The sequence below is a fragment of the Drosophila rhopaloa genome, unplaced genomic scaffold (assembly GCF_018152115.1).
Source record: "Drosophila rhopaloa isolate 14029-0021.01 unplaced genomic scaffold, ASM1815211v1 contig_167, whole genome shotgun sequence".
Classification (NCBI taxonomy): domain Eukaryota; kingdom Metazoa; phylum Arthropoda; class Insecta; order Diptera; family Drosophilidae; genus Drosophila; species Drosophila rhopaloa.
Genome location: NW_025335047.1, coordinates 7,788,949 through 7,816,036, shown reverse-complemented (window position 1 = coordinate 7,816,036; position 27,088 = coordinate 7,788,949). Strand labels below are relative to the sequence as shown.

Sequence of the window (27,088 nt, the reverse complement as noted above, 5' to 3'; positions counted from 1 at the left end):
GGTCACACTGGCGTCCACCGATAGATCTACATTCATCGATAGGATATCGGTTCGCATTGTAAACAATCGACGTCACTAACCAACGTAGGAGAAAATTTTTTAGTACGTCGCGAGTATAACGTGCAATAAATGCAATAAAAGGCCAGCTGGCGATACCAAACTATTCCGGACGATTGAAAGCACCCAACCGTACAGGGGCCAGCAACCGAGGCAGTGAATCCGGGCATCCGGTGGACAGTGGAGCGATAGCAGAGTTTCCATCCGCACACGGACACGGCGTACACACACACAGGCGCACGCAGCCCGAGCCCATCGATGAAATAACATACATAACGAACGTATACCGAAAATACATAGGTTACGGGAAATAGCAGTAGCGCACATCGGCGGACAAGCGAAATTCGGGAAGCGGAGCAACCGGGCCACAAAGATGTCGGATATTATGAACATTGACAGCATTATCTCGCGTCTGCTGGAGGGTAGGTGATCCTACTTTCAGAGACCCCTTTTCCACCTGTCCCACCACCCACACTCTTATCACCTCATCGCAATTTTCCGTTCTGTTTTCAGTGCGCGGTGCACGTCCTGGGAAGAATGTGCAGCTGTCAGAGAGCGAGATCCGCAGCCTTTGCCTCAAGTCCCGCGAGATATTTCTGTCGCAGCCCATCCTCCTGGAACTGGAGGCACCGCTGAAGATCTGCGGTGACATACACGGACAATACTACGACCTCTTGCGCCTGTTCGAGTACGGCGGCTTTCCGCCCGAGTCGAACTACCTGTTCCTGGGCGACTACGTCGACCGCGGCAAGCAGTCTTTGGAGACGATATGCCTGCTGCTGGCCTACAAGATCAAGTACGCGGAGAACTTCTTCTTGCTGCGCGGCAACCACGAGTGCGCCAGCATCAACCGCATATACGGGTGAGCCGGGGTTCCTGGGCTCCAATAATGAGCTAAAGCTAGGTGGTACTGGCTTCACAACCTTTGAGTTTAATCTTATATGTTGAATACCATTATTCAGTTTCTCTCTGATATCATCACTCTGTTACCTTTTTATAAACACATTTAATTATTCAAATTTATATTGAACACGACTCCTAAGGGTAATTGTTTAGATTAACCTCTTAACTGTTTGTGTTATGTTTACTTTTTGATTGGTTATTTACATAAGCAAAATGGATTCTAAAACTAGCTTTATATTTCCATTAAGTTTGAACCCACATATTGATTTACAAACCATTGGATACACTTATAATTTGTATGCCTTTTCAAAACAAAAATGCAAAACAAATAACTTTTAATTTCTTATTATTAAAACACAGTTAATTTTATTTGATAAAAAAATGGAAAAGAAATGGGGCAAACCTTTAACCTTTATAGTTCAAGTCTATATAGATAAAGTAAATGCCACTTTCTATACCAATAATTTATAACATTACTCAACTAATTGCACTTAATTGACAGGTTTTATGACGAATGCAAACGTCGCTACACCATCAAGCTGTGGAAAACGTTCACGGACTGCTTCAACTGCCTACCAGTGGCCGCCATCGTGGATGAAAAGATCTTCTGCTGCCACGGCGGCCTGAGTCCTGATCTGTCGTCCATGGAGCAGATCCGGCGCATCATGCGCCCCACAGACGTCCCCGATCAGGGCCTGCTGTGTGATCTACTGTGGTCCGATCCGGATAAGGATACCATGGGCTGGGGCGAGAATGATCGTGGTGTGAGCTTCACATTTGGAGCAGAGGTGGGTCCTTGAAATTACAATAGTATCCCCGAAAATGCTTACAATTTTGCTCTTCTAGGTTGTGGGTAAATTTTTACAGAAGCACGAATTTGACCTGATCTGTCGGGCCCATCAGGTGGTGGAGGATGGCTATGAATTCTTCGCCAAACGTCAGCTGGTGACTCTCTTTTCGGCGCCCAATTATTGCGGGGAGTTCGACAATGCGGGTGAGTGATGATCATCCGCGGACTTTAGCCGGAGATAAACTTTGTTTATTTGAAGAAGGCTGGTGAAGCAGCCTTGTAATCGTTGATTTCCGTGATAACCTGCCGGCAAGTGAAAGCTGACAGACAGATTGAATTTCCACTCTGAAATTGCGCATTTTAAAATAATCAATAATCAATACCGAGAATAGAACTGCCCATAAATGTCACTTGCTTCCACTGAATTGATTAATCATTATCGATTACGTTTCCAGGTGCCATGATGTCCGTGGACGACACATTGATGTGCTCCTTCCAGATATTGAAACCCGCCGACAAGCGACGATTTGTTTATCCCAACTTTGGCAGCTCAGGACGTCCTTTGACACCGCCACGCGGCGCCAACAATAAAAACAAGAAAAAATAAACGCTGCACAACTCGAACAATGCACAACAACAGCAACTACAAACGGCCACACACCCACACAAAAAAAGGAAAATGGAGAGGAAAAATCCGTGTCCATATTCAACGGAAAGCGCAGAAAGTTGGTTTTTATCGAATACGTGTAATCGAATCGTAAGCAACGTTATAAGGGGTATATGAATCTTTACAAATTAGCCTATTTTTCATTTGAAAAAAAAAAAAAAAAAGGAAAACGAAACGAATGAAATGAAATGAAATCAACAAAACACAAATCGAGACACTTTAGTTCAAACTAATGGTAGTGTAAGACACTGCATAAGCAAGAATATTTTATCTCCTAATGTATTAATTTTGTTATAGTTTTTCCTTGCGCAAAGCCAACACACATACACACACATGCTTAGATCACCCGTACAGTAGGTACGAAAAGTGCACGCACCGGTTGTATTTTAATTTGCATTTCTATTTTGCACAGCATTTTATTTTGGCCTACTTCGGCAACACTTTTAGCAATCTTTGGCTATGGTTTTTAACCGCTCTTTTGTTCCTTCCCTTTTTTTTTGCGTGTCTAAAAGAATATTAGCAAATGGTAAAAATGTTAACTTTTACGTTAATTACACTGTACGAGAATGCTTTTAAATGTGTGTTGAGTTAACTACATATTACATATGTACTCGAAGCACGATTTATTTTTGTAATATTGTCTTACAAATTTTACATCGATACATGTTTACTTAGTTTTAAAATGAGGAAAGCAATTTAGTTGCAAGCTACATAAGTTTGAATTGTTTACACCAAAAATATTAAAATAAACAAATAATGTGTATATTTTTTTAACTGTTTGCGTTACACACACACACACCGCCCTCAAACAAACACGCACACCCCATTGAAACCCCAAGATTTTAAGGAAACACAAGAAAACTTAAACAAGTTTGTTTATCTACAAAAACACAAAATTGAAAAGCTACCTTAATTAAGGCGAATGCTTTTGAGCGGCACTATGTGCTCTCTGCTGATGTCGGCGACAAGGCAGATAATGATACCCCTCAAAGTCCCCTCACCAGAATGGAAAGCAGACCCAGACCCATTAAATGCATGCAAAATCCACACACGAAATAAAACCGAAACAAAAATATACAAGTAATAAAATATTTGTAAACAGCAGCGCAACAAACACAAACAGACACCAGACACGGTTAATGTACATGTACTTGTATACTTTGTGTATTTTGCATTCTACGACTACTGTCGGTACATTCTAGTGCTAATAGCCGCCACATTCAATTACAAGTATTATGCCCAGGCAGGCAGCGATCCGGAGCGATGCAGCCTGACGCAACTTACCCAAAATGGTTTCGTTTGTATAATCCCCCGCCCGACAACCAAGCAACCTACTAACAATCGCGTAACCTATGGAAAACAAATGCAAAAAATATGAGTCCTCGTCTATTTCACACTCTAGTACTCTGTTCAATGTTGTAATGAATTCAACGTATATTTACGACTATATATGTACTTGTAATATCGCGATCCAGTACGACATCGGCTGTTTTCAAACCCCAACACAAGTCATAAGAAATCTATAACGTAATATCGTAAAAACATAAAACCCAAATGTAATTGACTTCAAGATGGAAATTAGAAAAGACAAAGGGGGAAAGAAATAATGCATTCAAAGCGCAAATGGCAAAAATTAAAATAAAAATTATTTAAAAAAAGATTTAAAAAAAGAAACAAAAAAATAAAAATTAAACAAAAAGAACACAATGACGAAGCACTTGTAACAAAATAGCACTGTTTTATTAAAAGGAAAATTGAAATACATACTAGCAATAAAAATGAAATTCGAGATGTGGTTTTACTTGAATAATCCAATAATGGGTTTACTCATTTGTTTTAGTAGCTCTTACCATTGTATACTTATTATTGAGTTTTTCTGAGTGTGTGAACAGATTTATGCAGTTTTTTTACGGTACATTTCTCAATAAAAAATATTAATTAGCCCTTAGAAGTTAGAAGTTAGTTTTGATTTACTTGATTTTTTGAAAGTTCAAATGCATTCAAAATGTTCCGTCTTCATTTTCATTTTATTAATAATATATTATTTTTTTTCATTTGAAAAGCACTTTAAAATAAAGAAGACACCTATATTTTTAGATATTATTGTTCAGTAATTTAATTTTAAAGATAATTCAATAATTAGAAAATTCTTTAAGTTTTACAAAATTAAGCTAAATAATTTTAAAAATATTTAAAAGGATAATACTTTTATTAGTCGTTGTTTCTACAGGTATTTACTATCTTTTAATTATGAGGCTTACAAATATTCCTATCTATATTAGGCACTTAAATTACTGCCAAGACTGTTGGCTATGTACTACCTTGTATCCATCTTATTTTAATTGTACCGTAGGGCACAACTCTTTCCCAAAGGGGCACACATGGCGCCCGTGCCCCTGCCCCTCCTCTCCTCCTCCTGCAGCCTCAACTGCAACAGCTTCTGCCGCAGGGCATAGGGCGTGGTGGAGGTGCTGCTCCCTGAGACTTCCTGCTGCCTGCTCTCATTGGCCCGATCCTTGTTCCACTTGTCCGTGTTGCTGCCATTCAGATTATCGTAGGCCTGCTGCAATCGCAGCTCATCCTGCCGACCATCACTGAAGCAATCACGGGCATTCATCAGGCGGAAGTGCTGCAAGGCCTGCAGTTGCTGCATTTCATCCATGGATTGCTGTTTACTAAAGTACTGAACTGGGCGTGGCGATGGCGATGAGTTGCCACTGTGAACCTGACCCTGACCTTGGTTCCTCTGGCGACTGGCGACGCATGCGCTCTGCTCATAAAGCCGTCGATTGTCCGTGTACTTATCATAGTGTTTCGAGTGACTAACACTGTTGTTGGAGGTGTCAACACCTCCTGTTCGCTCCCAGCCCCATCGCAAAACCTTGGCCCTGCTCTGCTGTCGTTGCTGGGAGGAACTGCAGCTGCAGCTGGAGCAGTGACTCACCGAGGTGGCCGTGGAGTTGCGGCGACTGAAGTCGTTGGCCAGCTCGGTGCTGGAGTGTCCTAGGCCGAATTGGGGCGGGGTTTTTAGGCTGGGGCGCTTTATGAACTGCGTGGGGCGTAGGCTTTGTCTGGAAGATGAGGTCACCGACCTGAGATCGCCACGCGGAAGCTGCTGCAGTTGATATTGATCTTTTTGCAGGGGTATATTATGCTGTTGCTGCACACTCCCCGATCTCATCCCACCGCAATAGCATCGTTGCATATTTGGAATTTTCTTCTATCTTTTCTTATGATTTACAATTTTGTTTTTTTTGGTAACTGTTGGTCCCCAAAAATGCGTGCCCACTGAATGTTAAGAGACGACTGCCGACAACCGGTTTCCACACTTATGGCCTGGTACTTTATCACCAATCATCATACCATATATACCGTTAGCCGGCTCACTTGAGCACTCGCATATCGTTTGTTTATATTTGAACAACAATTGCAACAGTTTCCATAGACACATGTCGAGGTCCTTGGACTGTTTATTTTTGGCCAAGCACCCGCTCACAAACATTAATAGCCACAGCCAGCCACACACACATGCATCTCTAAGCCCAGTTGGACAAAAGAATGTGCTGGCCAAACGAAAGACTTAGGCAACAAACTTGAATTCGGCACCATGAAGTGGTAGCGAAGAATTACAATCAAAGAATAGTGTTGTAAAAGATGTAAAGCGTTAACTATGTAACTGTGCAAAACCAAAACTCATTAATAAGGCAACTAAAGCTTCTTTGCATATTTTTTTTTATTTTTATAATTATCGCTTTAAGTGCAATTAACATTAAAGTTTTTTAAAAAATGGATGAACTTAACATAAGGTTTGTTGACCCCAAATTATCAAGCACAATGATCTTCCGTTTCCTTTTTATTTTAATTGTAACAATTATGAATTATAGATTTTGGTTACTTATATAAATAAGTGTTAAACGCTTTTTCGATTATACATATGTGGGCTGGGCCATCTTAAATCCAACTATTAATTAAATTTGCCTGTTAGATAAGATTCGGATACACCAAAATTAACTTCCCATTTGTGCAAGCATTCAACTGTTAATTTCAGCATTCAAATGTTGCCCAATCTTGACCCAATAAAAACAAGTTCCTGGGCACTTGTAGAATATACTCTAGACCCGCTCAAGTGACTGAATTAAGTGGTTCGATTTGACTTCCTCAAAGATAGCGAAGCATGAAATTTAATTGCCCTGCATAACGGATAAGCAATAAACCCTATATTACAGCCTGGGAATAAGACCCCCAATTACATGGACAATCGTAAACAGACAGGCAGAGTTCAATGAACCGGATCGAAAAGGAAAATGAAAACGAAAGGGCAACACAGGGTTGCTGGGTGGCTCGGTCATTGGTTACTCGGTTGCCAGTGGTGGTTGGTTGATGGTTGGCCAAAAGCGGCGAGCCGGAAAGCAAAAGTGGTTCGCACACTGGCTGCCTTTATGGGCCAAAGCTCGGGCGATCCGATCGAAACGCCATCGATTCGGAAGCTTTCCGATCTCGGACGTTCAAAAACCGACTGCTGCGCCGGCGCCGCAGCTCAAGCTCGATATAAAAAGACGATCGGAGCACGCATCCCGTGTACACAGTGATAAGTCTCCGGCCAGAACCACCTGTCACCTCCTTCGATACGGAAATATCGCGCGCGTGCGGAATCTTTTGTCGATCCGAGTGTCAATTGAAGTTACTCTTGGTCAACCGATTTCTGCATCCGATTTCGTACTTCCACCCGGACCAGATATGTCAAAATACTCGTTGCTACTGCTGCTGCTAATCGCTGCGGTTGCGCAGGAATTAACTGTATCGGCAGCGCAAGATTTGCGTAAGTACTAAACCAAAAAAATAAAGAAAAATAAAGAAAAAGAAAAAAAACACAGCAAATCCATCAACAACTATTGCGGCGAGTCAAAAGTGCAAAAAAATTATCGATCGTATTTGCTGTAGCGCTATGCTTCGACTATACCTATTTGTTTGGCACCACATTTATGGTTAAAACGTGATCGATATTGTTTATAGGCTGGTTAATTTCGTTTTGGAACTCGGGTCTTGGCCTGCAGACCTGAAGGTCGGGCATTGTAAAATTCTCTAATGGCTCTGACAGGCATGCAAATCGGTGTGATATTACAGTAAAAATAGGCTTAAGTTAGTAGAGTTACGCCGGCTTAGCAAAAACAACCGCTTCAAATGAGGATTCCTGGAAAGTTAGCATCTTAATGACGCTTTGAAAAACCTAAAATAATTAAAGCTTTTATAGACAAAGTTAATTAATTCACTGTAGAGTTTTTTTTGGCCAACAGCTTAATGTTCTGAATGTCACAATTCTTTTTTTTAAATTTAATTGAATAATGTCATTATTCAAATTGTATCATTTTACAAGTATAAAAATAAAAACAAAATTTCAAAGATTAATATTAAAAAAGAAAAAAAAGACAGGTAAACAATATCGTGAGAAACATCGCCAAATTAAATGAATAAAATTTCTTGGAAAAAGTAATGGACTATTTCTAAGTTAATAGTCATGGCAATTATAAACGAGAATAATTGAGGAGAGTAATAAAAAACTGGCAATAAAAGCAAAAGTTTATGCTTTTCATTGGCGTGTTGCTAAATGGTCAAGATCAATTAAGATCAGTTTTTGGCGGCATTGGGGGGGTTTCCCCAACCAATGGCTACTGTACCCAGGTGTTATGCAATTAATATAACCATCGTCTGCAAACAGGTTGCTCTTGGCCGGTCCAGTTTGACGGTCCAGACAGTCCACTGATCCACATTCACACTTACACTTCCGCTTGTGACACAAATTTACGAGTATCGCCCAGGAGGACATATGTAACCGACATATTTGTGTTAATTAATTTGCACATTCCGCGGGCCTGCATGTTTTTTCCGAGTGTAGCTGATTAATGAAACCGTTGACATAGGTCATGAATGGCTCTTTGTCTTCTCAATGTATTCATGATAAATGGACCCTCTCAGCGTGCGCTTCAACTTGACATTGAGCCACTAAAATATGCTAGCTCACTTCTTCATCTCATATACATTTATCTCTTTTTTCCGTCGTGGACACTTTTGTTTTGTTTACAAACAAGTTTGGTGGCCAACGAACTCTGGCCAAGTGGACGGATGCTGATGCTGGCCCAATTGCAGGCTGCTTCTGGCCAGGGAACTTCCGCAATCCGCGATATAGCGATTTCAATGTCATGACCAAGCGACTTAACCGATTTCTGTCTCGCCTTTGCAGCCGAAGGCTTTCCCAAGTGCAAACGGGACGCGAACTTCGACAAGTGCCTGGTGGATGCCGTCAATGTGGCGATACAGCAGCTGAAAGCTGGTAGGTAGTCACCCTGATTTTGTTGCCATCGAGTGGGTAATGGTTATTCTTCCCGGATCCGTTGGCAGGCAATAAGGAATTCGGCATCCCGCCCCTCGAACCGCTGACCGTGAAAAAACTCGTTATAGATGCCGGCAATGCGCCAATAAATCTGCGCCAGGCCTTGAAGAATGTGAAGGTGCACGACATGATCTCCACCAGCAAGATCCAGCGGTACAGGTAGGTTTACCAAGCCAACAAGAGTCAAAAAGCTGTAAATTAATGATACCTATGCCAAATTGTAGTTTACTAATTATAAAAACATACATAATTTTGTCAATCGAATATATGTAGGTTCCTAGTCTTTGCATTCATTTAACAAAATGTGTATAAACTAAAAGAATTCTTATTTAAATTTTAATTTGAGCCTTTAATTTGAAGCCAAACAACCTTGTTATTTGATTTTTTTAATTTAAATATATGTTTTATTCATAGGTTTGACAATTTTAGTGTTAATAGAAGTTTCTCATAAAAAACTGTAAGAAACCTTTAAATTAGTACATAATACATATTTAAATATGTTGATATTTATTTTTTCAAAGCCATCATATATCAACATATTAACATAATATATGAATTCATATATAAATGAACATATTTAAGATTATTAAAAATATTTTAATTTATTATTAAAATTTTATTTGAGGATCCTGTATTTAATTTATTGTTGTAATGAAACTCTATTACCTTTTAGAACCGATCTGGAGAAGCACTTGATTATCTGTGATAGCCGAACGGACCGTATCGAGATGATTGGGGAGTATGAGATGTCCGGCCGCATCCTACTGCTGCCCATTACTGGTCATGGAAAAGCTAACGTCACGCTGATCAACACCAAGATCGAGCATCGCCTGATTGGAGAACCCTTCGAGCGGGATGGTGTCAAGTACATGCGTCTTAAGGACTACCGTGTGTCATTCGATCCCAAGAGGGTGTACATGAACTTCGAGAACCTCTTCAACGATAAAACCCTCTCCGACGGCATGAACAGATTTCTTAACGAAAACTGGGAGACGGTGTTCAATGAGCTGAAAGTGGGATATGCCAAGAGTTTCGGCCTCATATTCCGGGAACTGTCGAATAAACTGTTTGAGAAAGTCCCCTTCGATAATATATTTTTAAGTTAGGTACTTATTCACTTACCTGTTAGGTAATGCCTAATTTATATTACTAATTAGTTAATAAAGAACTTAAAACATTTAACTCCGCTTTATTTATTTCCGACTCTCTTTGATGGTATAAATTTAAGCTTAGTCTTAGGCAAATAAATATTTACAACCGTTTCAGTACATAGTACTTCTTAATCGGTATTTACATGACTTGCTTTATTTTATTGCTTGTAAACAAGATGCAGCCTGTTAAATTCTTTTGAAATCCTTAGTTTTTATAAATTTATATTAAGCTTAAATATAAAAAATATCTGGTTGAAGATAATATTTCTAATTAAATTCTTAACCGAGAAGTGATTTAAAATCGAAACTTACATATATTTATAAATTTTAATAGCATTTTTTTAGTATAAGATGATTTTTATTCTTTATTTCTTAAACTCTTTTGAATAACCGTTTAATAAAACTTTATGAAATTTTAGTGCGACCAGATTCTGTCTGAGCAGAAATGCAATAATTTTGAGACCAGTCTTTCGAGGCATTCCGTATTGCTCGCAAAAAAAGCGTTGTGCACACTGAAATGCCAGCTTTATTTGTTGGTCAATTTGTTTAAAACAATTTAAAATCACCAAGAAGTAAGTTTCCACCGGAACCACCGACTGCAGAAAGCCTGCCTGGATGGCAGACAAACCGGTCGCGATGGAGGGCACCGTGCCGGAGGCCAAGTACCAAAAACTGGCCACAGAATACTCAAAGGTTAGTGCCCCCCATTTCGGCAGCAACAGTTAACGCCCATTAATCCAATTAATCCCCATATAAACCCCGACCAGCTAAGAGCCCAGGCGACGGTGCTGAAGAAGGCGGTGCTGGAAGAGCAGTCCAAGGAGGCCAGCCTGCGGGAGCAACTGCAGCAGTATGCAACCTCGTTGCGGCGCACGGAGCAGGAGGTCGACTCGCTGGGCTTCCGCAACAAGCAGCTGGAGTCACGGGTGTCCCAGCTCCAACAGGAAATCTCAGTGCATGAGCAGCCCAAGAAGAAGGATAAGGATTCAGGTGGCAGGCGGGGATTGCAAGGCAACAACCGGCAAGAAGCAGACACTTCATCGGATGCCGCCCAGGAAGCGCTCATTTTCGAAGAACTGCAGAAGAAAATAATGGAGAATGCGCAGCTGACGTCATTGGTAAGTCAGGGGGGTTGTCATCAAGAAGAAGGATGAGATATGTAACTGCTGAACAAACCCAAAGATTGACGACAAGCAGCAAGATCTCCTGCTGCACACGGAGCGCATCGCATTTCTGGAGCAAAAACTGGAGAAGCGTATCGGCGACCAGAACGAGCTTGAAAAGCGACTCAGGAAGGAGGTAGACACGCTGCAACACAGGAACAGCGAGCTGGAAACCAAGCTAGTGGACGCAGCGAGCATGGTAAAATCTGAATCTCTATGCAGTTAATAGACGCAACTATAAATACTACTTGACCACAGGGCTAACTAATCATTTATTAGACCTAGCTTTCCTTAAACTCATTTTAATTTATTCTATCAAATCACATTTCAAGTCTGTTTAACTTTTATATAACCTTTTCTTTATGAAGTAAATAGTTTGGCAAACAAGAGTATTCTTCACCATCGTAACTCCACCTTTAAATCCTTAAGTTAATTACACATTCTTATTTTTTTAGCTGGGCAGCGAGGACGCTCTAAGCGCTACCGGCAGCGATAATACTCCACTCCACAATCTCCAACAGCAGCAGAATAGTAACCACCTGACGTCCGAGGATCGCATTGCCCTGCTCGAGAAGGAGGCGGCACATTGGAGGGCTCAATTCGAGGTGGCCAAGCTGCACCAGGCGTTTGTCTCGAACCCTAATAAGGATCTCAGCGCGTGCAGCTGCAGTACGGCGGCGGCGGGCGTGACTGTGCGACCGGCAGAGCCGGAAACCAAGGGAAGCCAGCGGGCCCGTGACTCTCTGCAGGATCCCCCGAGCCGCCCTCCAAAGAGCAGCTCATCTACAGTGTGTTCAGCAAGAAGTTCGAGGATCTGATGCGGCTCAAAGTGCAGGCGGAGTCCAAGCTGAGATCCTACGAGCTGGAGGCGCAGCACCTGCAAAACTGCCTGGAGAACGCGACGCATGAGCTTAAGGACAAAGACGAGCAACTGGCCAGCCTGGGAGGAGCCCTGCAAATGCTCGAAGAGGAGTTGGTGGGTTTACTCTTTGATTTTTCTGTAGGATTAGTTAATATCCATAAATTCCCCCCAGACCACGACGCGTATTAACTACGAGGAGCAGATTAGCGTGCTAACGGAGCAGGTCATCAGCTTAAGCGACCAACTAGCCGCCTGCAAATGAGTGTGGAGTGCGATGCCCTGCTGCTTTGCTGTATATTATTGTAAAATAACTTACCGGGAACGTCAGCTTCCTCCTGTTTTGTTATTGTCCGCCCTCGACGTGTATATAACTGAACATAATATGTGTATTAAATAATTCTCTACAGTTTAAACGTTAAACTACAATTTGATCGAAAAGGAGGAGCCGCAGGAGCAGCCCTGTTCCGCCAGCGGATTGGCCACCATCCGGAATCCGGCCCGTATGAGTTCGCTGTGGTAATCCACGGTTGCTCCACTGCAGTACTCCAACGAGATGTTATCGATGACCACTTTAGCCTGGTCCTCGCCAAACTGCCGGTCATCCTCGTTAAGCTGCTTGTCCAAATCGAACTTGTACTGAAAGCCGGAGCATCCGCCTCCCTCGACCGTCACCCGGAGAAAGGAGCCGTCCACGCAGATCTCGCGGAGGCGCTTCATGCAACTCTCGCTCACCTGGACGCTCAGCTCGGGATTAGCGGATGTGGAGGCGCTCGCGTGCCGCATCAGGATTAGATTTCTAAAAAAAAACAATGGTTATAGAAAATATTACTCATATTTAAAGTCTTTTCTTACCTCTGGATTCCCGTACGGGCCACTTGTCTTAGCAGGAAAGCCATATTTCCCCGATTCCACAGCCCAAAAATTTAATTTCAATATTGCTATTTACTATCTCGTAATCCAAACAACGACAGCTGTTTTCGACCGATAATTGATGCCGTTAATTGCACAGTGAATCGATACATTTTCGATAAGTACCAGCTTGCAATCCTGCGGTATATATAAGGGACACAATTTATTTTTTTATATTTAGTATTTATTTTCTTTTTTAATGGAATCTATATATTACGTCGTTATAAATTTTGTTAACTTTTCACCGCTCATGTAGTCAATTCGTCATAGAAATAATATCGAAAACTCCTATAGGACAATCATTTCAGTAAGCCCTTCCTATGAACTGCTTCAAACTGTTCTTATTCAAGTGCTATAGATTTTTAAAGTACATCGGGCATCAGTAATAAGGTGGTATTTTTTAAAAAGGATATCTCAGCATTTGAATATTTACCGAAATCCTGCGATATATTTTTTTTGATGGTTTGAGCCCTTGCTCCTTGAGTGGTATATTTTAAAGGTACATTTTTAGTATGTCTTACTATTTATCGGCGGTCACACCATGCGCTTGGCTATGGAGGAATTTTTAAAGACGTTGGTTGTTTGATTTTCCGCTCAAACTCGTTTCGACTCCTAGTGCGTAAATGCTGCCTTATATCCGTATATGTATACTGTAGATATTGATAGAGCAAATGGCTCTGCAGATAACGGTGAACGGAAAATTCGGGGCCAACTTGAGGAAGCCCATAAGTCGACTAGATGACCCAGAGCGGGTACGCAAAGATCTCGAGAGCGAGCGTCGCATAACTCGTTTGCAGCAGGTAAGCCCTTCAGCTCAGAGCCAATTGCGCAGTGATTGTTGGCCTAACCATGACCCAATTTTTCACCAAGGTGCGTGAGAAGTCCAACCACCTGGCACGCAAGATACGCGAGGATGTGGCGGCCGAAAAAAAGCGTCAAATCGACAAACTGGAGCAGGTCAAACAAAAGGAGTTAAACGCGTGGCGTGAGCATGTTTTGGTCAAAAAGCACCAGGACTACCGCTCGGCCGTTTTTCAAGTGGGCGCCGCCCACCGCGCGGCAAGGGAGGAAAACCTGCGTATCGAGCAGCAGCGACAGGAGAAAGACGAGAAAATTCAGAGGTGCCGCAAGCAGGCCTTGAAAAGATCGGGAAAAGCGTCTGTGGAGCTGCGAGCCACAAACGGAATGAATCTTAATGTCGAGGGGCGCGCAACAGCGGGCACACAGACGCCCATGATGGAGGACAAAGAGAATCGGCTGGCCAGTGGCTGCCACAAACCTAGCTGCAAAGGCAAACGCAAAAGGAAAACCAGCTGTGGTTGCGCCACCACCGAGGAGGAGGATTCCTCCCAGGACGACTCTTCAATCCTGCTGAGCCAGAGTCCAGTCAGCAATCGCCGTCTTCAGAAGACTCCTCCCATAATCCTAGACGTGGAGATCGATGACACGATCTCCGAAACTACAAACAACCCCGAAGGTTTGGAAATCAACGATAGATTCATCCAAACCAACCGCAAATTCAGCCATGTGGTAAGACCGAGTGAGGATGAAGGCCAGCGCCGGCCAAGATTCACCCAGATCAGCGATCTGGTGAGGAGAACCGAGACAACTACAACTATTCGAACTGAGCCAGGACAGAGAAACGCTCCAGATCAAAACCCATCTCCATCTGCGCCCCCTAGTCCCACTAAATCTCTTCCACGATCGCCCAAGAAAACTTCAGAGCGCGTTGAGGCAGCTGCCCCTGTAGCTGCCAAAAAATCAAACAACAAAGCCGCCACTGGATCACCCAAGAAATCGGTCACAACTTCACGCCAGCAACAGACGGCCAAGCGAACAGGTTTGAAATCCAATCCAGCTCCCGCCAAAGTTATAGATGCGGGAATTCGACGTGGTCAGAAGGGCAAGGCTCCAGCTACGCTGCCAATAATTACTACCATACAGGAGCCATCAGAACAGGAACCTCCTCGAAATCTTCAACCCATTCCAGAGCAGAACATGCCATCCATGTCGAATCCTCCGATGCAACACTGCTTTCCTCCGCCGCAGGCTCAGCCCTATATGCATCCCTATACGCAACAACCGATGCAGCCATATGCGATGCCATATTCGATGCCGTTTCCCATGCAAAACCAGTATCCACAGCCGCATATGATGTATGCCCCCCAGCAAATGATGCCTGTTCAGCCAGCTGTTCATGTGCCCGCTGTTACTGCTCCGCCAAGCACTGCCACCCACTCCACCGTTTCCACCTCCACTTTTGTCATGTCGTCGCGACAGGATCCAAAGACAACTCAATCCGGACGCGTTCAGTTCTACGATCATGGCAATAAATACCATCGAACTTATGATGCACCATCGGAATCTGTGCAATGCAATGAAAAGGATGCCACCCAACTAACCGCCATGGATCATGCCCGTATCGAGAACCAGCTGAGGGAACTGCGGGAACATGAACTGGACAAACTTAGGTGAGAGCTTACATTTCCCGGGAATTTCATTTTAAAATAAATATTTAATTTCAATTTATCTAAATTTAAATAGGAAAATTAGCAACGATCGGGGACAGAAGGCTTTGGAACGTGAGCAAGTGCGTCGGGATTGTGCTGAGTTGACCGAGAAGCTTGATGCCTTAACCCAACAGCAACCACAACTATTGCCCAGCGATGTAAGTGAAACAAATACGGAAATATTTTAATTAAATAAAATTAATTAATACACCCATCAGGCTAATATCATACCGAGCCATCGGTTCGCGGATGTGGCTGCCAGACGAGAGCAAAAAATGAACGAGGCCATGGAACAGATGCTGCTTCGTCCGGCGATAATCACTTGCCCAGAGGTACGGACCCAACCTTCAAGCACGACGAGAAGCAAATCCAATGTTCCAACGGCTGTAAATGTAGGCGAACCACCTGTTCAAATGGGTCGAGATAATCTGGGCAGCACCGAGAGTTGCTGCTCCATCCTCCTCCACTATGTGGATGACCAGAGCAAGCAGCTGAGGTCGGACCTGAAGGCCGAGCAGTCCAATTCCCTGAAATCCATAAGGTTGCGCAATTTGCTAGACCGCATCGAAAAAATCCGAGGCCAACTGTTGGAGGAGCTGAAGGCGGGTGAGAGTGTGGGATCGAAGGGTGACAATGCCCAGGAAATGATCAATACGATACGACAGGAGCGGGCGGACATATTGTCGGAACGAACGAAGACGCTTAACGAACGAGAATCAGATCTGCAGCAGAAGGAAGCTATTTTAGAGCAGCGTTTGAGGAAGTTTTACAAAGAGACGAAGAGTAAAAAATCCAGTGAAGGAGATCAGGCCAAATCTTCCGCAAAGGAAGACGGGCCATTGGAGATCATCATCAAAGTAAAAAGCGACGGAACTGTGAAGCAATATGTGCCGAGGGGTAAATCCAAAGCCAAAACAAAAGCGGGAACCATCGAAAGTGAGAAAGAAGTGTCCCCGGGCACAACGGAAAGCACGCCCAGAGAAGAGCCACAAAAGCAGCCAGAAAAGGCAAACGGGAAGCGACCCTTGCCAGAAGACCAGCGTCAGAATTCGATAGATTCCAACTCCACCGCCTATCGCAGTCTGCCTCCAGTGAGCTACAGGAGTTTCAATCCGGGAACGAATTCCATGCCATCTCCTCCGGCGGCTCCTGCTCCTGCGCCACTTCATCCCCTCGTTGCCCAGTACATTAATCGCTTGCTAGGCATGACCCGCCAAAACGTAGATGAAATGGGCGTGAGTTCTTCGTATGTGGCCACACCCTCAACTTCGATCATCAACTCATCGAGAAACATATCCCCTTGCGTCGATGCTGAAACGGAAGGAACTCAACGGGACCAGGATGACGAAACTGTGGTAAATGAACAGCGCATGGAACAGGTACATACCTTTATCGCCGATAATCGCACCTTTATCAACGATTTGGAAGAATCCATACGCTGTCAACAGCAATTGCAGAAAGACCAGCAGGACAAAGAGAAAAGTCTGCAGGCATTGGATCAGATATGGAACAAGCGATTGGCCAAGAATTTTGAAGATTGTCAGTCGAATAATAAAGGATGGGAGCAGAGGACGGAAAAGATGTCGGCACGGGGAGAAAGAAAAAATGTTCAGGGTCAGCGGGAAAGGGAAAAGGGCCCAACTCAAGGTGAAAAGGACAGAATTCTTGAATTTGAAAATAGGGAAAGACAGCAGCAAAGCAGCGGTCATCAGCGGAACTCCGCGCAACAGCGTAAAGGCACAAAAGAGAGTCCTGGCGGAATATCCTTAAGCTTACCAACCGATGTGCCCAGTGGCAAAAGCACATCACGCTTTGTGGCTGAAAAAACGAAGTCACAATCTACCAGCGAGGACTCACCTGCCCGTCATATGGAGCGCTACGCTCAGGTCACGGAAAATTGCACTAAGCGCATTGCCGAGCTCACGGATCTCATCACCAAGGTGCGCGAGGAAAAGCAGCGACTGGTGGAGGTCACACTTACATCGAACAGCGATGGCGAGCGCCAATCCACCGAGTATTTTGACCTCCCAACAGGACAGCAGCAAACCAGATGCAGGACTTTGTCTGATCGCAGCGATTCCCAAACACCATCGACCTCGGAAGCGTTGCCATTGCAGAAGAATAAACCCACAGCAGCTAGCAGGGATAGTGGCATCGCTGACTCGCGTCCAATTACGGCCCAGGGGCAAGTGAATGTGGATGTGGAACCTATTTCACTTGGCTCCTCGACGCAGAGCAACACAGCGCGTGGCCGAATGAAGGCTCCTCCGGCCACCATCCGACGCTACAGTCCCCAGCTAAATGCCGAGGACTTGGCCCACGAGCTGTCCACCATCACGGAAGTGGAAACGCCGGGACAGTCGCACATTGTGGCCGCCACTCCGGCGCCCAAGCCGTTTCCCAGCTTCGATCAGTATGCCAGGGAATTGCAGTTGGATCTGGCGCGGATGGATGCGGATCAGAGTCAGCGACTGCAGAGTGAATTCAACGAACTGGTCCACGTTATTAATCAGCGAACTGGAGGATCCGACTACCGTGAGTTTCCTAGCATAAATGCCTATCTTCATAACATGACCAGCACCCGAATCCACCTGGAGATAGGTCAGGATCACGAGCAGGCCACTGTGTCACCGGCAGAGTTGATGCGTCAGCTGCGGGTGGTCAATGATAATATGCAGGATTTCCCCAGGCGCAGAGAGTATTTGGAGAAACTGCTGGCCAAGCAACCAGCCGATCAGAGGGAACTGATAGACAGTGCCAGTATCGAGCAGGATTCATCAGATTCGCTTAACGTAGAAGAAGAACTGCGTCAGAGAAATATATTGCAGAGCTCGTTTCGTCGGCGTAATGCGACAGACACTACATTGATGGGTCAGCAGGAGGTGGCCAGCAGTACGAGGCGGGAAAGCGTGGCCCCGCAAACCAACGATCAACCCAACGAGAGTGGAATTGATCCTCTGTCGGGCAGCAACTTTTCCAGCGATGCGGAGCAGAGAGGTCCATGCTGGCATGCCACAATGCATCAGCGGCAACAGCAGGCAGATGAATTGTGCAGCAGTACCACTACTTCATCGCCGGAAAGGCATCCCCGGCGATCCAGGTTGCGGGGCGGTGAGAATCACAGCCACAGGTCCAAGGACGACTCTAGATTGCAGGATGCAAGTCAGATTGGGAGAACCTTGAACCTAAGAGAATTTCTGACCCGGGAGCTTCTGAAACATCGAGTGAATGCCGGCGAAACTTCAGAGAGTTCAGATGAATCCCTGAGGGGACATTTCCTCAAGTCTGTCCTCCATTCATTCTCGCCCAGCAGCAATACCCAAACAGTTGGCGTGGGACTCAGCCATGCGACCGGAGCAACCAACGACAGGCAAAAGACCTCCACTCCTGTGGGATCATTCCTTTCCATTCCAGACAAGTCCGGATCGGTTCACAGCATCGGCTCCCAGCTTTTCTCCGGTGAGAGTCACATTTCACTGGTGCACTATCCGGATGGCACTCCCCCCGTTCCCTATGAACAACAAAGTAAACAGAGTACAAATCAGACTCGCCAGTTCTCAGGTCAAATATCAGGCGTAAAATCATCCCATCGAAGATCACCTCGAAAGTAATGGCATGTTCAATTAATTTCTTTGGGTTTTAATATGACTCTTATGACAATTATTTATATTTTAATAACTGCAATTATGAATCCAAAACATGACTAAACAATCGCACCCACTTTGCTCACTATATCTGTTAGATTTTAAATTGTATAATTTAATTGTATTAGACATTTTTATATTTTAATAAACTCGGCAAATATTTATTCTATCTAGAGTTTCAAGTACAATAGTTCAGTAGTAGGATTTGCTTACTTGCAATAATGTACAGAATATACACATATATATACAGAATATATTTGACGAACTAACTAATAAGTGGTTAGGTAAAGAACATACAACTGATCCTTCAAGGATGGCAGTGTTCACTTCTAATCTGTTACCAGAACGTTAGTATCTTCTTTGTCATGTTTTAAGTTGGCGGTCTTTTTAATATTTTACACAAATTCCCTCGCGGAGATTATATCTAAGTACAATACGTATAAGGCAGGTCATTTAGACTTTTCGTTTACATACTTAACTACAATAAGTACATGAAAAATGGATAACATAAAATGTATGTTTAAGGGAAAACTATTTTGGTACGGCTTTCGTTTTGGTCTCGCTCTATTACATTAGGGAGCCAAAAATTGCAACCTTGAGCCATTATAGGCACCAGCTTTGGGTAAATGCGATTCCCGGTGGATGTTTTAGGTCACCGCTGCTCACTCCTGTATTTCATCCTCCTCCTCACGATCTCGCTGATCCCGCTCTCTCTGCCTCCTTTTGTGACTATCACTGGCTGTCTTCTTCAGGGCTTCCGCCTCTCCGCCCGTGGCCTCGACCATTTGTCGCAGGTGTCCTTGTGACTTCTTCAGCAGCAGATAAGGTACATCGAATTCCACAGCCACGCCAGCATCCATCACTATAATCCGATCCGAATCCATGACAGTGTGCAATCGGTGGGCCACAGTGACAACTGTGCATTGCTTGAACTTAATGCGAATAGTGCTCTGGATCAGGGCATCGGTTCTATAAGATAAAATGAGTTCAAGTTAGATGTGTGATGGTATCAGGAAACTTAGATGTGGAAACTTCAACAATGATTTTAAGCAACCCAAAGAACTCACTGTGGATCCACATTGGCCGTGGCCTCATCCAAAACCAAGACTTTGTTGTTCCGGAGAATCGCTCTCGCCAAGCAGAGCAACTGCCGCTGACCCACACTGAAATTGCTTCCCCTCTCCGTGACCATGTAATCCAGACCGGGAATAGCACCACGTAGCTCCACATCCTCCAATGCGCTCCACAGCTCAGCGTCCGTGTACCGCTCAAAGGGATCCAGGTTGTAACGGATGGTGGCCGAAAATAGAACCGGGTCCTGGGGTATAATCGAGATTCGGGTTCGCAGGATCTCCAACGAAATCGTGCCGGTTTCAATGCCGTCGATAAGTATCTCTCCCTCGATGTTTGCCAACCGGAAGAGAGCCCCAATCAGCGAGGACTTGCCAGCGCCTGTACGTCCAACAATGCCCACCTTCCAGCCCGCCTCGATGGTAAGATTCAGATTTTTTAGTACAGGCGATCCATTCGGATCGTAGCGACAGTTCATATTGCGGAACTCCACCTGACCACGGGTTGGCCACTGCTGGGGAGGGATCTTCTCGCTCAACGCTGGTTCCTGCTCCAGTTCGGTGTATTGCAGGACACGCTCAACGCTGGTCATCTGTTGCAAGGACTCCGCTACCTGCCGCACACCGTACTGCACCATTCCGGTCAGAATCATGGCCTGAGATATGGCCAAACCTACATTTCCGCTGTACGTCGCTAAAAAGGGCATAATTAAAACAATCCATTCATTAATAATGAATTTTCTTATATCCTCAACTAACTTACATTCATTGGAAACGATGAAGCTGAAGGTGACTGCCGTGAGGAAGACACAACTCACACAGTCCAGCCACAAGCCCAAAGCCGTATTCACAGCCATGGTCAGCTGCCACACGCTACTGTGTACATCCTGCAGCAAATCAAACTCTTTGACTACCACATCCTGCATCTGGCGGGATCGAATGATGGCCAGACCAGTGAGGGAAGCACTCAGATGGGAGAAAACTGGACTGCGGCAAATGCCCTCCAAACGCTTAAGATCTTGCGAGGGTCGCAGGTACAGCTTTAGGATAAGCACATCCACAATAGCCACCACCAACATGGCAGCCATTAAAACAGGATTTACTATACTAATAAGGATCAGAATGCCAAACATGACTAGGGCGATTTGTATAGAGTCCATCATCGCCCGCGGAAGCAACTCATCAATGGCGCCCATGTCCTTGGAGAAGCGATTGAGAATCCTTCCCGAGGGAGTGGTGTCAAAGAATCTCATGGTGGCATGCAGAATGCAGGCGAACATTCGATCGTGCAGCACCTTAGAGGCGTGCATGCAGACCTTGAAGAACAGGAACCCTCGGAACGTGGTCATGATAACCACGGCGATGATAAGACCTCCGTAAATGTACATGCACTCAAAGGTGGTAAAACTGGTGGGATTTCCCAGCGACCGCTGGTGCTCCTGCTGCGTCCAAAAATTGGAAAAATAATCCGAGCTGCTACATACCACTTGTGACATAAGCATCACAAACACCATGAAACTGAAGCTCACGAGGGTGCTGCCCGCATGGAAATACTCGTACCAAACGCGGGGGATACGCCACCAGAGGCTTGTGCCTCGGCCAGGGCATCCTCATCCACTTCATCATCCAGCTGCGCGCTGTCCAACTGAATACGGTAAACGTTACCAAGGGTTTATTTAAAGATCCAAAGGATTCTAGACTTACCGACTTGCTGCCATGAATCGAACTACTCTGTTTCCTCAACTGCTGGTACCCGTCTTTTTCGCCATCGATAAAGGGTATGTCCTCGTCGTCGCTCTCCAATGATGATTGATGGCGACTATTTTCCGGCTCCTCCTGCTCCTCCTTGGGTCGCTCGAGCAACTTTGCAAAATCCAAATCACTGTTGATCAGCTCCTGGTAGGTGCCCTGTCTCAAGATCCTTCCCTGGTCCACGATCACAATAATATCAGCTTCGGACAGAAAGTGCACTTGGTGGGTGACCAGAATACGAGTAGCTTTTAGCTGGGCCAGTCGACCTCGGGGTCCAATCACCTCATCAAACAAATGTCTGCCCACGTGAGCATCCACAGCGCTAAGCGGGTCGTCCATCAAATAGATCGAGGCGGGTTTGTAAACCGCTCGAGCCAAGCTGATGCGGGCTCGTTGACCACCGGATAAGGAGGCTCCCCGTTCACCCACAATGGTTTTATCTCCGTTGGGGAGCTGCTGGAAATCCGTGGCGAGGGCACAGCAGCGGGTCACCTCCTGGTAGCGCTTTCTTTCGTAGTCCTCGCCAAACAGGATGTTATTTCGCACCGATCCCGTAAACAGCCAGGGTTCCTGGGAGGCATAGGAAAGGTCTCCCTGGACCACTACACCGCCATCGATGACTGGAAGTTCGCCCAGCAGTAGCTGAAGGATTGAGCTCTTGCCGGCACCCACGGGTCCAATCACCGCACACAGTTGACCCTTCTCGATTTGAAGATTAATGTTTTGCAATGTCCTCTGGGGCTTCTCATTATCCCAACTGGCATTAATATCCTTGATGGTTACGGCTCTAGAATCTCCGCCCTCCTGATCTTTCTTTTGAGTGAGTCCTTGTGTCCGTTCCTCGCGTCCCTCTAGCATCAGGAAATCCTGAATGCGGCTCAGAGAGACCAAGGCTTCTGCTCCGAAACTCACAGCAAGAGGGTACCAAATGGCAGCCACCAGTTGCAGGATGTTATAGTAACTGGCTGCGGAGAACACAAAGTCGGCGGTAATGGGCTGACCCAGAAGAGCAGCCGCTGCCAGGGTAATATAAAGGGTGGACCGCTCTGTAAACACCATGGTGCTGAGGTAGAAGCCACGCAGGTAGGATGCATAGCGGATCTGCTGAATTTCGCGGCGACGCGCTTCAGACACCACCGCCTGGAAGGGTTTCTCCCAAGCGTACATCTTGATAACCTGAATGCCCTGCACCAGCTCATTCATGATGCCCACTCTCTCGTCCGTTCGCTCTGCAATCCTCATCCGCAGGACTGAGGTCACCTTACTCAGGGCCGTTTGCACGGGCACCGTTTTTAGAAGCAATCCAATCACTCCCACCAGCGCCGGAATTCCGATGTTTAGCCAAATCAGGTAGCACGTGAGCACCGCATGGAGCGGCATGATCCAAATCCAGTGCATGAAAATAAAACCATAGTCGAGACGATTCACGTCGTTCGAGAGCAGGTTGATTAGGTAACCAGCTGGCGTCTGGCCCGCTGTTTTCATGGAGAGGCGTAGTGTTTTCCGGTAGATCAGCGAGCAGCATGCAATTCGCATCCGGGCGCCCATTAAGCGCTGGCGGAGATCGACGTGGTGCAATAAAAAACAGCCAAGGAGCGTCGCGGTCACCAGGACAGTGCCCAGGCTGTAGGCGTCGTTCCACACGTACTCGGCAGTTTGATCCAAGACATTACGCACCATAGTGGCATTGTGGTCCGCTTCGGCGGTTACAGGTTGAATTGGTTCCTTCAGGGGATCCCCCTTGTCCAGGGAATTAGGGGAATAATCTAAATTAAATATCGTACTTAGTTGAACGAAACTTCTAAGTCGCAAATATTACCAAGAACTTAAGATATCTGGACTTACCATCTCCTGGTGATCCACTGGAGTGGGCAACAGCCTGACTCAGCACATAGTTTCCAATTGAGCGTGCAGTTCGATTCAGGGAATCCGATATTGACAAATCTTTAACTGCGACATTTCTCACTTCCACAACAGGAGCTTTTTGGAACTGTATCAACAACTGCGCAAGAACAGCTGGAATCAAGGTCCTAGGAACAGAATAGTATAGACAGATAAGCTGGGTAGTATTACATTTCATACTCACTTGATCACTATGTAGATTAAGCAAATGAGGCCATTAATGATCGTCGGTCCCAGAAAGCAACGGAATAAAGCGTTTCTGAGGTGAGGCTTCTGTTTCTTGCGATGGGATCGTTCTAGTTCCTTAAACCACTGGCTGAAAACAACAGTCGAATAAATAAAATATTCTTAAATGAGAAATTCAAGCCCCAAAAACTCCATCTACATGTTAATCTCAATTGCATAGTTATTTCTATCAGTAAATAGTACTTACTCCTCTAAACGATCGCCCAACTGTTCGGAGCGGTCATCCTTGAGGCATACTGTCAGGTCATCTGTGTTCAAGCCGCTGCGGGATCCTCGATACAGTAATGGTATGGCCCAGGCAAATATCAGTTGTGATATTATATTTGCATTCTGGCGCGGGTTTTTGCGCTTTGGCTTGGCACTACTATCCATGCTATCATATGGCTGGGTAGCTCCCTTTTATAACTGAGTCTCCGTTTACCTGCGATCGCAAAACAAACTAAAACCGATTAAACATTACAGCTTTCCAATTTAATGGTCTCAACGATAAGAGAGCATGATAGCGTCTGGGTTTTTACAATAAACACTGGTTATAAGACAGCGCAATAATTCTGAACATATCCGAAAGAATTAATATGATTACATTAAAATTATTTAATCAATATTAAATTAATAAATTAAATAATAAAATAAACATAACTATTTCCAATGTCTACTGTGTACGCATTCTATTCTCTTAATGATAAGGTAAATTGAATGTTTTTCTATGCATCATTGTGTATAGTCTAGAAAACGCCTTTTTCTTATCAGCTGAGACCTTGACCAACAGTGTAGTCTATTTTATTTTTACAATAAAAAAGTATGGTATTCATGATCGACTGTAAACTAGATTCTTTTCGTGACTGATAAGGAATACGTGGGGCTAGAACCGAGGTTTAAAAGAAATAAATTACGCCATAAAAAGTGAAAAGGAAAAGCAAAATGTATACATTCAGATAATAAAATAATTATTTATTACCATGATTTAATCTTCTAAACAAGAAATGAAGCAGTAAAACTAATAATAAAAATAATATCTATCTTTATTCATATCTCTTTTTATGAATTATAGCCCTTAAATATTGTTGGGTTTCACTTTTACACTTTTCTACATATGTATGTATATAACATTTATTTATTTGTTATGTTTTTATTATGAGCATCAAAAAAAATGGATCGAACTTTGTTCAGCATAGACTAGACGAGGGTCATTCGCACGATATCGGTCATTAGCTTAATGCCAGGCTATTTGCTTTGTCTGTAACTGATAGCGTACGACAGTAAATCAAAACGCATTTGGTGCTGCACACGCCATTTGCACATCTTCGTATGACAATAATCATAATGTTTATTAATTGGTAAGCAAAAGTCCAGAGACCTTCTTAGATAAGCGAAACCGGCATCTAGACACGTATTTTCTTATTATAAATGAGCCGGTTTTTATTCTGAGGTTGTGCGCCAGGCGTAAATATGTATTCTGACCCACTTATTCGCAACGGAAATTTCACATTTCAAGTTAAAACTTTTCCTACGAACATGAAATAAAGTGATTGACTGGGATATGTTCATGTTCCATAGTTGCCCAATGTAAAGTTAAATCGAAAGCACTTACAAAGTAAATTTCCAACGCCCTTAAACGCCTCACCCACTTTCGAATTAATAGATTACAACTGTCTGGGCGTAGGCAATTAAATGTGACGACGCCAATGAATTTAAGTAAGTAAATTAAAACGGGTGGGTTCTTCTTTGTATCTCCGCGTTTCAATTAAAGCAATTAAAATTATTTACAACATTTTGAACTGATAAACACTATATGCGTTAGCAAGTCTTTTTATCGGCCGAATATGGGTCACCCTTTATCTACACACGTTGTTATTTATATGTTAGGCTTCAAATTATTTATTGTAATTATTTCAGCTAGCCAGACATTTTTAATGTTGTTTCAATTGTTTAAACTGGTTTTTAAGCAACAACTGTGACACCTAATTCGACGTTTAATGTTTCATACATTTTTCAAACGAAATCATAATTTATAAAAAACCGCTAAATAAACAATGGCAGACCCACATTAGCACAAAGATAACTTTGGTCAATACAAGTGTAGAAACGGATTGTAAAATAGTGATTAATTTATTTTTCCCGGTTTCGCTATCATTTACAGTAAAACTTCGAAACAGGAAATTCCAACTTACCATTTTTAGAAAAGTTATAGGAAACTAGAAATTTTATTTCACAGACGTATCAGAATTGTTGTTCTTTTAATTGTAAAAACATATCCAACATATGTTAACTTGTTTATTGAAAAAAGATAAGCTATACTGATCAATTTCTCTATAAATTGTTTAGAAGTTTGACAAAAAGGTAATAGGCAAAAATATATTTAAAATTTTATTGATCAATTATTTTAGTCTTAATTAAATTTCTTTCCTTTTTTTAAACAATCTTATTAAAGCCCATAAAAGAAAGGGATATTTGTTTTAAAACAAGTGCTAGAACTTGCTTGACTTGTTAATTTTTGTTCGAGCAATTGAAATTTCACTGTACACACACACAGGCTTCCATCGAGAAGCGGGCAAACAAGTGGTTGCTGGTCGATTGGGGTCGCAAAGGTGATTAAAATGCGGCTGCTTGGTGAAAAATCGTCATTCCAGTGCAGCTTTACATATGCAAAATATTCCACACCGGCATAATAGAATGGCAGAAACTAAATTTAATAACGGTAATGACGTAAAAGTAAAGGGAGAATTGCAGAAGATGCCGACATAACAGCATATTGAGCACCACGACCACCGAAAACAAAGGCCCCTGTGCGCACACACACACAGAATCACACCCATGCATGCATATATAATTGTTCGCTACGGCACTTAGTACGCGAATGTAGTAGGCTCAAAATTTTCAATTCACCGAAGAAATTAATCAGTTGATTGGCACTTACAGTCACTACCGGAGCATTAATTAATTCCCACTACTGTTGTCTATTATTGTACCAGTCGAAATTGTCGCGACGAGCAGCACGTGCACACGCACACACACACACCAACGGACAAATGGACCAACGGACCGTATGCGCAACACACGACTGCTTCCTTCAA

The 27,088-nt window shown here is 43.9% G+C and overlaps 7 protein-coding genes across 7 annotated transcripts; 4 read left to right on the top strand and 3 right to left on the bottom strand.

Annotated features, from left to right (window-relative positions):
• The first annotated feature begins 48 nt into the window (after positions 1-48).
• LOC108049272 (serine/threonine-protein phosphatase alpha-1 isoform) lies at positions 49-3,180 on the top strand. The gene is made up of 5 exons (XM_017130403.2): positions 49-479; positions 571-919; positions 1,463-1,748; positions 1,807-1,954; positions 2,206-3,180. Exons 1-5 carry the CDS (start codon positions 431-433, stop codon positions 2,355-2,357), a joined length of 984 nt encoding a protein of 327 aa, XP_016985892.1. The 5' UTR covers positions 49-430; the 3' UTR covers positions 2,358-3,180.
• Positions 3,181-4,441: 1,261 nt separating this feature from the next.
• Positions 4,442-9,984, top strand: LOC108049225 (protein takeout; the record flags this gene model as incomplete). Its single annotated transcript, XM_017130345.2, has 5 exons — positions 4,442-4,489; positions 6,735-7,236; positions 8,656-8,745; positions 8,814-8,964; positions 9,479-9,984. Coding segments are annotated over 5 exons (1,224 nt in total), but the record flags the coding sequence as incomplete, so codon positions are not given.
• Positions 4,578-6,215, bottom strand: LOC108049234. Its single transcript, XM_017130358.2, has one exon. It carries the CDS (start codon positions 5,620-5,622, stop codon positions 4,756-4,758), a length of 867 nt encoding a protein of 288 aa, XP_016985847.1. The 5' UTR covers positions 5,623-6,215; the 3' UTR covers positions 4,578-4,755.
• Positions 9,985-10,455: 471 nt separating the features above from the next.
• Positions 10,456-12,394, top strand: LOC108049278 (protein phosphatase 1 regulatory subunit 21). Its single transcript, XM_017130417.2, is given in 6 exon segments — positions 10,456-10,649; positions 10,724-11,074; positions 11,139-11,318; positions 11,575-11,875; positions 11,878-12,095; positions 12,154-12,394. Coding segments are annotated over 6 exon segments (1,218 nt in total). The 5' UTR covers positions 10,456-10,571; the 3' UTR covers positions 12,244-12,394.
• On the bottom strand, positions 12,350-12,973 carry LOC108049286 (iron-sulfur cluster assembly 2 homolog, mitochondrial). Its single transcript, XM_017130429.1, has 2 exons — positions 12,834-12,973; positions 12,350-12,777 (listed from the first exon to the last, which is right to left on the bottom strand). The coding sequence occupies exons 1-2, from the start codon at positions 12,875-12,877 to the stop codon at positions 12,402-12,404; spliced, it is 420 nt and encodes a 139-aa protein (XP_016985918.1). The 5' UTR covers positions 12,878-12,973; the 3' UTR covers positions 12,350-12,401.
• A 452-nt stretch (positions 12,974-13,425) lies between these two features.
• Positions 13,426-19,208, top strand: LOC108049241. The gene is made up of 4 exons (XM_017130369.2): positions 13,426-13,690; positions 13,761-15,361; positions 15,435-15,558; positions 15,619-19,208. Exons 1-4 carry the CDS (start codon positions 13,562-13,564, stop codon positions 19,009-19,011), a joined length of 5,247 nt encoding a protein of 1,748 aa, XP_016985858.2. The 5' UTR covers positions 13,426-13,561; the 3' UTR covers positions 19,012-19,208.
• Positions 19,182-27,088, bottom strand: LOC108049252 (ATP-binding cassette sub-family C member 4). Its single transcript, XM_017130380.2, is given in 9 exon segments — positions 19,182-20,013; positions 20,112-20,808; positions 20,878-21,687; positions 21,690-21,759; positions 21,819-23,632; positions 23,712-23,896; positions 23,953-24,084; positions 24,202-24,435; positions 26,932-27,088. Coding segments are annotated over 8 exon segments (4,200 nt in total). The 5' UTR covers positions 24,387-24,435; positions 26,932-27,088; the 3' UTR covers positions 19,182-19,706.